This window comes from Carassius auratus, chromosome 9 (genome assembly GCF_003368295.1).
Source record: "Carassius auratus strain Wakin chromosome 9, ASM336829v1, whole genome shotgun sequence".
In the NCBI taxonomy this organism is placed as follows: Eukaryota; Metazoa; Chordata; class Actinopteri; order Cypriniformes; family Cyprinidae; genus Carassius; species Carassius auratus.
The window spans coordinates 25,452,855-25,464,876 of NC_039251.1; the positions used below are offsets into that span (position 1 = coordinate 25,452,855).

The window sequence follows — 12,022 nt, forward strand, 5'->3', positions numbered from 1 at the left end:
GGTTTTGCGCAGAAGCTGATTATGAAAGATGGGTCAGTACGGTTCATGCTCAAACATCATATGCAGAACATGTCAGAATCACCTCATATTTTCTCAATGTTTCCAAATCGCATTTCCAGATGTGCTCTTTGGCATGCTGTACAGCTAATGTGGCTAAAGAAACCGTTGTCTCTGACTGCACTCACAGAGAGCAGAGCGGTGTTGTTAGTTTTATCCTGAAAACAATCACTGTCTGCATATTTCATCAATAATTTTGGCTGTGTGAGATTTGTTGTTTACAGTCTACCTGAAGCTCAAGCTGTAAAGACTCCACCCTCACCTAGAAAGGGGGCGGAGGCAGCAGCTAATTTGCATTTAAAGGCACATACACAAATGCCACTTGCTTTGATAAACAAAAATGTCACCTTAAAACATTTTACAAAAAATGTGCATGCTGATATCGGTTATCCTTATTAAAACCACAAAAAATAACAACAACACACAGATGAATGCTGCTTTAGTGTCATGGAAGCTTCTGACAAATAGGCCTTGAATCACAAACATTGTAAAAAAAAGAATTTATTAAAAAGTATTTTTGTCCACAGTAGTTAAGACTTTGGCACCTAAAACACAAACATAAAAACAGTATACACCCATAATCTGCATTCCATCAAAACATACATAAAAGGGATAAATAAAAGAAAAGAAAAAGTTCACTTCTTCATTAACACAGTGCTTTTCCTTTATCTCCTGACGGACACAAAGGCCACAGATCAACCAACCAATCAGATTAGGGAGGGGTGAATATTACATCATTCAAAAAGGATGCCTACAAGGCACAAAGGTTTTCATTGTAAGACAGTGCTTGTTTTAGAAAAGAACACCAATAAACGTTTGGATCACTGGCAAAAATACACAAAATGTCACAAAATCATTTAAAAAAAACATGACCAGACAATAGACAATAATACTGAAAAACACAAAGGCAAGATGTGTTGATTCTCTGCTGATGTTCCACTGATTTGAGCTTCCAGAGGATGTGGAAATGATGTCGACAGCCAAGCTTCAAATCAGTGGAATCTCGGTGTAGACAGATGGTGTCCTTCCATCCACTGTGCAGAGGGAGACTGGCTGCTGACTCGACCAATCAGAAGAGTGAGAAGTTTTGTCTCTGGGCGTGACATCACAGGTGGAAGCAGCAGGACAGAGTTTGCAGTGTGAGTGAAGATAAGGACAGAGAGGCACTGAGGGAGCTAGATACAGTCTCTGGAGGCCATGTCCTCTCCATTACTGGGCAAAATTGATAGACATTTATTCTAGAGGGCTCTGAGCATCTGCTAAGAGGTCTGGTCTCAGGCACTCGATTGGACATTGAATGTTCTGTAAGGAGAAAGTAAAAACGTGTTTGTTTTATAACAAAATCTGAAACATTTCCAAATGCTGAAAGTCAGTATGCAATTAAGTCACCCTATCAACTTTATTAAATACAGTACATGTCATTTATCTAACTGTGATGTGTTTAGAATAAATGCTATCTTTTTCTGTGGCTCAGTGGTAGAGCATTTCATTAGCAGCGCAAAAGGTTGTGGGTTCAATTCCCTGGGAACACACATACAGTAATGGTAAAAAAATAAATAAAAAATGTATAGCCTAAATGCACTGTAAGTAGCTCTGGATTTAAGTGTTTGCTAAATGAATAAATGTAATTGATAATGTAATGAACTTTCTATTATAAAGGGCCGTTCACACAAAGGTTCTAAAAATAATTCTCAATATTAAAGAATAGAAGAGCCCACACCACATCTATAAAGATAAAGGCATAGAGAAACAATATAGTTGGAATCACTTTCAAAACATTTTATTTTTCCAGCTGATGAAGGATATATATATATATATATATTTAAACCCAATCAGAATCAACCCTGCTATAATGAGTGTGAGAATTTAAAGTGGCAGACTTAGAATAAACGCTTAGAATAAACTGAGGATCTCATTCACTGGTGTAGACGCAAATACTATTATCACTATATCTTTAAGTTATCATTCTGGGTGTGAACAGCAACTCAGCATATTAGAATGATGCTGAAAATTCAGCTTTGCATTATAGGAATAATTACATTTGAAAATATATTAAGATAAAAGCAGTTATTTTAAAATGAAAAAAATATGTCACAATATTTCTGTTTTACTGTTTTTATTTAAAAAATAAGTAAAAATAATGCAGCCTTGAAAAAAATTATTATATTATTATACACAATATTCTCTATAATTATACGCAAATCTGACCTTCCATTATTTGTTTTCAAAGCCTTTGTCCGTCACATCTATAAAAGACTCACCAGTTTGCGAAGGGCGTTCTCTCTGTAGCGGTCGTAAGCATCAGAGCGCACTGGAGGCTGAACGAGGTCTGCATCAACTTCAACCCCAGGACGACGACAGTTCTCGCAGCGCCAGCCCTGGAGAGACAGCAGGGGTTTAATCATGTAGAAACTCATTAATGTGTAAATACACTGGAAAATAGAGACGACATAAAACCTAGTGTTACCTGTTGTCCTCCATAGCAGGTACATGTGCAAATTGCTCCGAGATACTCCTTCTGCCACTGGTTTCCCACCTGGTAGAGCTTCCCCTCATCATAACAGGTGGATTCATCTACATCAGAGAATGAATGTCAATCAACCAACCATTAGATATTGAAAGTTGGTTAGACTCGGTTGAAAAACTCTGCTTACGGGGTTCACACTTGAACTCTCCTTTCCCGCTGCCCAGACAGGTGCAGCTCATCATGTGACCGTTCTCAGCCCGACGGTCCCACTTCTCACCAATTCGGTAGTTGTGGCCATTATCATGACACCATTCTGTAGATTCAAAGGTGGCTGTTGGTTAGTATACAAAGCCTCAAAAGTGTCCGGAGAAATACATTTGAGAGTTTCCAGTGATTTCATCCTTCACACACACATTCATACAGTGGTTATTGCACATAATAAGCCGGTCCCAGAGTTTAATATCGTCTGGTTAAAGGCTGACAATACAAATCTGAGACATGAGCCACCTCATCTATGGCTGTCATGTTTGATGACCTCCACAAACATGTCAGGAAAAACTAGCATGAGCAACAGTATGGAGTGTTTTACTGTACTAAGAACTGCATGAAATATAAAACATAACATTTGTAATTGGCAAACGGTCACCCATGCTAGAGTGAGGTGTGGTGTTTAGCATGTAGCGGCACAGCTCATTCACTCACTGGATGAATCACATCTGAAATGACCACTGCCGAGACCAAGGCACTTGCACCAGAGTTTAAAGCCTGTCTCGGACATGCGCTCCCACTCCTCGTCCACCTCATGGTAGGTGGCGGTGAACGTGTCGTAGCACACATCCCTGCCTGTGGGAACCACTCCAGCCCCTGGAACTAAAGCATATGAGGAGTCGGCAATGAGCAAGGAAACTTCTGAAATGCTGTTACACATTTGTTTGGTTTAGGGATTATTTACCACTGTTTCCGACAGTCACAACATCTTCCAGGACTTTCTGTTTTTGGTCTCCGCTGACAGACTCCACAAGAACATTATAGGAGGCACCAGAGGTGAGACCGATCAGTGTAGCGCTAGTGGACGTACCAGGCAGACGCATCTGAAGGGGAGAGAGTGTATGTATTAATCACTGATAATATACTACTACTGCACCAAACTGCATTATATAGGACCAAACAGGTACATTTAAACTTAGTTTTTATATTTGAAGTGTTAGGTTTTGTGCATGTGGGTTTGTTTCAGCATAATTATCTATAAATAAGGGTTGCTATATATAAATGTGTTTTTATTTTTTAATTTACAGTTTCTACCACAATAATAACAGTACAGTAATTCATTAAATTCTCTTGATTTAGGGGCTTGCCTCAGCAAATGTTGATAAACACTACTTTTCAAAAGTTTGGAATAAGTAATTTTCTTATTAAATAAGTTTTTATTTATATTCAGCAAGGATGCAGTTTATAATGTTTATGCAGTTTATAAGACATTTATAATGTTATTAAAAAATTCTATAAAAAAAAAAAAAACTTTGAAATTCCAAGTTATCAATAAATAAATAAATAAAAATGTATTATGTTTCCCAAAGAATTAAGCAGCGGTTCACTGTTGAGATTGATGATAATAATAATAATAATAGCAATAATAATATTTATTGAGTGCCAGATCAGCATATTAAATTGCTTTTTAAAATATATGAAAATATATATTCCCTTAACTATTAAACAGTAGTTTATATATAAAATACTTTAGTTTAATTATTTATTTTATAATACATTATTTATTAAATTATTAAAAGTTACTGAATTTAATAATTTACCATGAAATGCTCTTATGCACATGGCTAAAATAATTTTTTTTATGTCTATTCAGTAATTCTGTCTATTCAGTTATTTTCTGACACAGTAATGTACAGTAATGTTTTAGATGTTTTTCTTTAATCATATATTGATATATGCAGTTAATTGTGAATAATTATATATTTTTTCAATCGTTTCAGATTGGATTGTTTACTCACCTGTAAAATCTTCTCACTGATCTCTGTAATGGGGTTGCATGACACCACGTACTCTGAGGTGTGCGGCACAGGCTGCCACATGATTGTGGTCTGGGTCTGAGCCTCCTGGGGCAGGTTTGTCTCATTGTAAAGGCCAGCGAAGGGGAAGCCAGGTTCAGGCCCGCCGCTCACCTGCACCACTGGCACTCTCTGGCCATCTGCTCCCGGCAGAGGGATGTAGACCAGGGGCTCGCGGTGGCTTGGGGGATGAAGCTGCTGGGCTTTATTGCCCAGGTTGTAGCTCTGATACTCAGTGTAGATGTGTTTGCCTTGCTGCCCCAGTGTGTCGAGTCTGTTTGGCCCCACCATATGCACGTGGTTGTCTTCTGGCACATCCAGGATGTCTTGTCGGGGTCGGCTGGGTTCAGGAAACTGGGAGGTCAGCTGGTGAATTTCCAGTTCTAGCAGGAAAATTATGTTGGGGCAAGCAAATGAGTAATGCAATATCATATTTTGCCAGAAGAGGGCAATGTAAAGCACATTTAATTCATTTTGCTTTGATTATATAAACCATTCATTTATTTATTCTAAATGAAAGTGATTCAAAAAGGAGCAGCACATACCATTTAATATTATAATACATATCACAAGCCTTGCTATGCAATATGTATTGATTGCTTCATAAAATATTGTCATAAAATGTATTGTAATAACAGTTTTAGTACAAATAATACCCAAAAACTACTTGAATATATTGTTTCAGTAAGGATGCATTATCAAAAGTGTCACCAAACATATAATGTTACCAAATATTTCAAACACTAGTTGTTCTTTTGAATACTCTGTTTATCAAAAAACGCTTTAAACTACTAATATTTCAACACTGATAATAAGTGTTTCTTGAGCAGAAAATCACCACATTAGAATGATTTTTGAAGGATCATGAGACACTGAAGCTTGGAATAATGACTGCTGAAAATTCTACTTTGTATCACAGGAATAAAATATATTCTAAAATATCTTAAGATACAAATCAGTTAAAATAGTCATTTTAAATTGTACATATCACAATATTAGCATTTGTAATGCATTTTTGATCAAATGAAAGCAACCTTGGTGAGTATTAGTGACTTAAAAGTAAAGAAAAAAAACTTACTGACCCCAAACTTTTAAACTGTAGTGTAAGAGAAAGCTTAACAAAGGTGTACTTACGAGTTTTTGCCTTTCCGATCAGTGGAATGCTTCTCTGAGCATTATTTAATGCCACAATCTTGATAACGTACTCAGTGCCCGGTTTCAATCCTACATGTATAGACCACAAAAACGTTAATAAAAAACTATTAACATAATTAAGGAGAGGCACAACATTATGAAAGCTATAAACTGAGAAAGAGCTGTACCAGAGATGGAAGCGAAGGTCCTGCCAGCCTGAGGTCGAGGGGTCAGCTCTTTAGGGATGTCTCCAGCCTCTTCATAAGTCACATAGTATCCAGTGACAGTGCTTCGTGAACGCTCCCAGGTGAAGGAGATCGAAGAAGGAGTCAGAGAGGTGAAATGGAGGTTTGTAGGTGGGCTGATAACTGGTTTCGCTGAAAAAAATATTAAATGTTTATTACATTATGTTATGTTATGTACCGTATCATATCGTATCGTATCATACCTGTAGCAGCTGTAAGGGTGAAAGGCTCACTACGTGAGCTTCCATTCAGAGTATAGAGATTGATTTTATAAAGGGTTCCTGGTTCCAGACCTATAGAATGCAGAATCATATGATCAAATCAATCTCAGTTTTCACAGCAAATATTTACCCGGTATATGCTGCAGCCTGTAAAACAAGATAATATGGCTATATTTTTTTATACCAGTAATGGTGTAGGTGCGTGAATCCGGCTCAATGGTTCTCTGGATAGGGTTATGACCCCGTATGGTGGGTGTGGCCTCTACCAGGAAGCCAGAGATGGCCTCGGTCTTAGAGCGCCAGGTCAGAGTGATGGAGGAGTCCTTCACATTGGATATACGGACACGTCGAGGTGGACTGATGTCTGGGAAAATGAGATCTAGATTGAGTTTTGGCCAGCGCAGAATGCGGGTCTGATTTTGTGATGTTTATGGAAGGTGGCTTACTGTCAGGTGTTGAGATTTCTCCTTTGACACGACGGCTAGTGAGGGAGTTCTTCACTCCGTAAACCTCCACTTCATAATTAGTGCCAGGCTACAAACACACATACAGGGGGAAAAAAATGAAGCAAAAGCCTTGAAAATGTGCTTTACAAAACACCATATCATTTTCTGAAAAAATCTGGCACAGGCTTTAATCTTTGATCTAGCCACTGACCAAAATGACAAGGTAGACGTACCATGTGAGGTTTGCCAGACTGAGATTAGCATTGCTCTCTTACTAACAGTAACCAACAACCACAGCTTAAATCAAGAAATAAATGCCTCAAAACCTAAGGAACAGCTGTTTTGATTTTTTTCTCCCCATGAAACCCCTCAGAGCTGTTTTAAGCACTTTTTGGCATTAAAAGCATGAGAGTATTTTGTTCTACATTACGTCTAATATCAGTTAGGTTAAGGTTTTGAGAGAATGGACTTCTGCAAGCGTGAGATGATTATTCACCATGAGTCCTGTGGCGTGGAACTCCTTCGAGTCCGGGGAGATGTTGTCCTCTTTAGTGGGTCCATTTTTGCTCTTGGGGGTGATGGCCACACGGTAACCTGTCAGCCTGACGTCAGAAGACGACCAGGAGACGGTGAAGGATGTTGGACCCACCTGGGAGAAGTGCAGACTTGTGGGTCCAGGAATAGCTACAGGGAGAAAGGGAACATTAAAGAAAAATGACCAGATTTGTATATATTAATGTTAATAGTAGAAGAGTAGCTGTCCGAAGTAATACCTGTTGTTTGAGTGCCCACCAGTGGAGTGCTGGGGGTCCGGTCATGCAGTGCAATGACTTTAACAGTGTATTCTGTGCCGGGTCTGAGGCCGTGAAGCACTGCAGACTCGTCCTCTCCACGTGGGGCAGGGAACAGCTCTCTCTCACCCTCCTCTGGACTGTAGTACAGCACTCTGTAAGAGGAGACCACCCCATCGGGACTCTCCCAGGAGATGCGCATGGAGGTTGAGTCCACATCAGTGAAGGATAGGTCTTTGGGTTTGTCCACCGCTAGAAAAATAAATATTTGAAACTATGAATGAATCGGTTTCAATTAATCCGGATTTCATTACATCTGAAATATTTGATAATATGATGGATTAACAGTGAAATGTTCATAAGTCTTTAACGTCCTTTGTGAAAAAGAATTGTATTGAATGTGCACTTGCACTGCAGTACTCCTTAAAACTTAAATGTATATAATTTTTAACCTTTACTTGCAAATGAATAATGAAATTAATGGGCACTTGTTAACTTTCTTGAAACATTTAAGAACACTTTGTAATAATATCAAATGATAAATCATTGTTTAAATAAGGTTCTGTCATGCTTTAAAGAAGTAATCTTGATGTGTTCACATTAAAGCACATGTAAAGTACTATTATTATAATTTTAACGGTAATGTGTTATTTGATATTATATAAAAAAAATAATATTAAGCAAATCAAAAAAGAACTAATTACATTTAATATAAAATTAAACCATAACATATTTTCATTTAATTGCATTAAATATACACAAATATCTGAAAACATTACATGTTTTATATATATATATGTATAAAGCAAGTTTTTACACCTACTTGTGACTACATTTTCGACCAGAGGGGGGCTCTCTCCGTCCTGTCCCAAAGCATACACACTGACAGTGTACTCCGCTGTCGGCATCAGGCCAGAGAATGTCATTTCAGTCTGGTCTGCAGTTACATGTGAAAAACACACCTATTTAACTCTCACTCTGACAGCATAGCCTCCATCATTTCAAGAGTAGGTACAACACAATTGTTTTATTGAGAATGATAAGCATTACCTGGAGCAACCACTTCGGAGAAAGTAGGTCCCTGTCCATTTAGTGGTTTTCCTGTGACACGATATCCTGAGATAGGACCCACTGCTGGGCTCCAGCGTACGGTAATAGTGTTGTCCTTCACATCAGTCACCTGCATCCCTGATGGAGACTCGATATCTAGGTTTAAAGAAACAAAGCCCATTATTTATACCTTTTTGCTCTTAACGGTGAAATTTCTACGCCACCCTGTCTTTTGAAATCATTTAAAAAGTCTGTCAAATCAGACCTGACAGACACTCTCAGACGCATCGGTTTACCTGTTCTGTGTATAACGTGGATGGGGGTGCTGGACGCAGGGCTGTCCCCTCTGCCGGTCACAGCGTATACAGTGATGGTGTAATCAGTGCCTGGACGGAGGCCATCAATAGTGGCAGTAGACTGAGAGCCAGGAACAGTAAATTCCTGAGGAGCATCAATACTTCCTGGAAGTGAAAAATTCAAACAATTTGGTCAGCAAACAAACTATGGTAAAATGAACATCAATTCATAAAAAAAGACGAATATTCTTTGGAAAAAAAAAGGGTGCCATAAACATTTACATTTTAAAGGAATGACAATCATTTGCATTTTTTATACAGAGAAGATCTAATTCCTTTCCATTGCACTTCAAATAAAGATGGCCCACTGATAATACATAATATTAATTTAAAATGTATTCATTGTAAATGTATTTTGACACAATTACATTAAAGATTATTGTGAATACATGGTAAGAGCAAATGCACGGGGACCTGATTTTGAGGGAGGGTTACATTTTTCACAATTTATTGTAATTTTGTGTCATTTTATGAACATCGTAGTAAATACAAAAATCTGAACTGCTGTTAGAAAACATTTAAATACTATTTGACTTCTTTTCTTTGTGACAAGCGGATGTCAGAAATGTCAACTTGTGTAGCACTATCTCGGAGTAACCAGGGAATTCATGCTTTTCTAAAACTATTTTCTATTCCATTGTCAGAGTCAATCTGCATTTTCTTGCTGTCCATCTGCCATTTTTATGCAGTATTTTAAACAGAAACATCGCATGTGGAAATCAGACTGAATTTTTTCATGCCAAACCTAAGTGACATAAGCTTATCAACACCATTCAGTATGATCCAAATCAGCTACCTGACTCTCCGTGTGTGATCCTGTAGTACCTCACAGTGACAGAGGGGGCGTCCCAGCGAACAGTGATGCTGGTTGGCGTTGAGGAGATGACTTCCAAGTCAGTGGGGGCATCAGAGACTAACAGAGAAACAGTGATGAGAGACAATTAGTACTATTAAGATCTGAAGTGAGCTGCAATGAGAAATCAAAAGTCAGAGGGTAGCAGCATACTGGTAGACTGAGTTCCAGTTACAGGCAGACTCTCGCGGGATCCGCTGACGGCGTAAACGCTGATCCTGTATTCAGTCTCCTGGGTCAGACCTGTGAGGGTGAAATGGCTCCTCGATGGGGGCAGTCTCTCATCTTTAGCACGCCCCCCACTGGTCTTTTGGTAGCGGATACGGTATCCTGAGATAACGGCCTGAGGAGCCTGCCAGCGTACGGTGAAGGAGTTGGTGCCAACATCTGAGAACTGCAGGCCGACAGGTGCATCGAGGACTGTGAAGTAAAAATTATACATGACTTAATCCACCAATGAAACAAATCTCTTATTTAACAGTTTTAGCCAACAAACTCACCTGTTCTCTGAGTGCCAACGGCAGGTGAGCTCTCTCTCTCTTCATAGACACAAATCACTCTCACCATGTACTCAGTGTTGGGCACAAGATCTAAAATCACACAGGGAGTCTCTTTACTAATGAGTATTCACTACAGATACTGAAGACAGAGCTGCGCAAACAAATAAGGGACAATTCTTTCATAAGTCACGTACGGCGAAGAACAATGTAGTTTGTCTTTCCATCTACAGTGCGCTCAATGGTGTCATCATCGTCATCGATCGGATGATAGTGGATGATGTAGCGCTTGATATCAGAGGATTTGGGCACATGAGGGGCTTTCCAGGTCACCAGCATAGTGTCTGCAGTCACTTCTCCGAATGACAGGCCAGATGGAGCTGGGACAGCTAAAAGAGACCGGAAGGAAGGCCATGATTTTTCATTTCCACTCAAAAGCTGCTGTGTTTTATCACATTATTTTTGGATGGAAGCAACATACCCATAGGAAAACCGTGACATAGGATGACCGTGACAGAGTATAAACTAGTACCATAAATTATATTAGGAAATCATATAATATTATTGGCTGATGAAAATTTTGCTTTGCCATCACAGGATGAATACATTCAATTTAAAAACAGATTCATTTAAAAAAAAAAATATTTGAAGAAGTCCTCCACAAAGACTTATCTCTTGTCAGATTTCTATGTCCTGGAGACATTGTTCACAAGTATAGTTAGCCACACCCACACACAAACTCTTACCTGTTTGCTGGGTGATGGTGATGGGTTCGCTCTCTCCATTTTCTGTGACTGTGGTGACGGTAATGTCATAATCAATACCGGGCTCCAGACCATGCACAGTATAAACGCCTGATGTGGGCTCCACAAATTCAACAAAGATTGGGACACTGTCCCCAGCAGCCAAGACAGTGATGCGGTAGCCGGTAACGGCGGTGTGGTTAAGAGGACTCCAGCTGAGGCCGATAGTGGAGTCAGTGATGTTGATGAAGCTAAGGTCAGTTATTTTGGGCACATCTGGAGGAGAAAGGTGCCAGAGACCCAACACAGACATAGACACAACACAGAAAGTAACACAGAAAGTGAGGTAAGTCATCTGATCAGAAAACAAAGCCTTCATGGTTCATATTGTGAATACTAAACCATGGAGAGGAGTGTGATGAAAATTTACAAAACTGAGATGAAATTGAGCTCTTATGTTCTGTTTGCCAAAATCATCTGATTAGGATTAATGCTGGCAACAGAAAAATGTGCTTTATTGAAAATGACTGAGAAAGCAATGTGTATTAAGTAATTTCTCTGCTCTCTATATTTAATATCTCAACAGACATTAAAATCAAGCACTACACTGATTACAATACACATGCTTTCCCAGTTTATGCATAGTTACTGACATGAAACGGAGTTGAAAAGTGATCTCTAAGACCTACCCGGAGTCAAAGTGGTGGAGACAGGAACACTCTCCATGTCATCCTTCACAGTAAACACGCTGACATTGTACTCCACTCCTGGACTCAGATTCTCTAACGTGCACGAGTTCTGTCCTGCCTTCACAAACTCCTCTATAGAGTTCCCTTGTTGCCCTTTGGTGGGAGTGCAGGTCACCCTGTGACCCGTGATGTCTGAGGGAAAAGAACAAGTGTCACCAAGGGAAAATCAAGCAGTTCATTTGTGTAGTGAACATGTGAGCTCATTTGAGAAAGGATATATTTTCATTATACAGTGTTCCTGCATTTTATTTTAGACCAAAATAAATTCCATGACTTTTCATGGAACCTTTAATAGTTTGTATGCAGTTTCTGGAACATTGGAATTTATGCATTTGGAAGATTGATTTTAT

General features: G+C 39.0%; 1 protein-coding gene across 30 annotated transcripts in view; it reads right to left on the reverse strand.

The window, feature by feature from the left end:
- Positions 1-540: 540 nt before the first annotated feature.
- Positions 541-12,022, reverse strand: part of LOC113108876 (fibronectin-like) — a 54,652-nt gene continuing 43,170 nt past the window's right edge. For all 30 annotated transcript variants that reach the window (XM_026272269.1, XM_026272280.1, XM_026272270.1 and 27 more), the window contains 23 exons: positions 11,613-11,804; positions 10,927-11,199; positions 10,378-10,569; positions 10,184-10,273; positions 9,837-10,103; positions 9,627-9,743; positions 8,771-8,935; positions 8,475-8,630; positions 8,248-8,361; positions 7,407-7,676; positions 7,130-7,317; positions 6,634-6,721; positions 6,372-6,551; positions 6,170-6,259; positions 5,910-6,098; positions 5,722-5,811; positions 4,531-4,970; positions 3,477-3,615; positions 3,227-3,394; positions 2,712-2,837; positions 2,525-2,631; positions 2,319-2,435; positions 541-1,359 (listed from right to left, as the gene is read on the reverse strand). In XM_026272269.1, the coding sequence (XP_026128054.1) occupies positions 1,291-1,359; positions 2,319-2,435; positions 2,525-2,631; positions 2,712-2,837; positions 3,227-3,394; positions 3,477-3,615; positions 4,531-4,970; positions 5,722-5,811; positions 5,910-6,098; positions 6,170-6,259; positions 6,372-6,551; positions 6,634-6,721; positions 7,130-7,317; positions 7,407-7,676; positions 8,248-8,361; positions 8,475-8,630; positions 8,771-8,935; positions 9,627-9,743; positions 9,837-10,103; positions 10,184-10,273; positions 10,378-10,569; positions 10,927-11,199; positions 11,613-11,804 (3,827 nt within the window). In that variant the 3' untranslated portion in view covers positions 541-1,290. The remainder of the gene's footprint in view (positions 1,360-2,318; positions 2,436-2,524; positions 2,632-2,711; positions 2,838-3,226; positions 3,395-3,476; positions 3,616-4,530; positions 4,971-5,721; positions 5,812-5,909; positions 6,099-6,169; positions 6,260-6,371; positions 6,552-6,633; positions 6,722-7,129; positions 7,318-7,406; positions 7,677-8,247; positions 8,362-8,474; positions 8,631-8,770; positions 8,936-9,626; positions 9,744-9,836; positions 10,104-10,183; positions 10,274-10,377; positions 10,570-10,926; positions 11,200-11,612; positions 11,805-12,022) is intronic.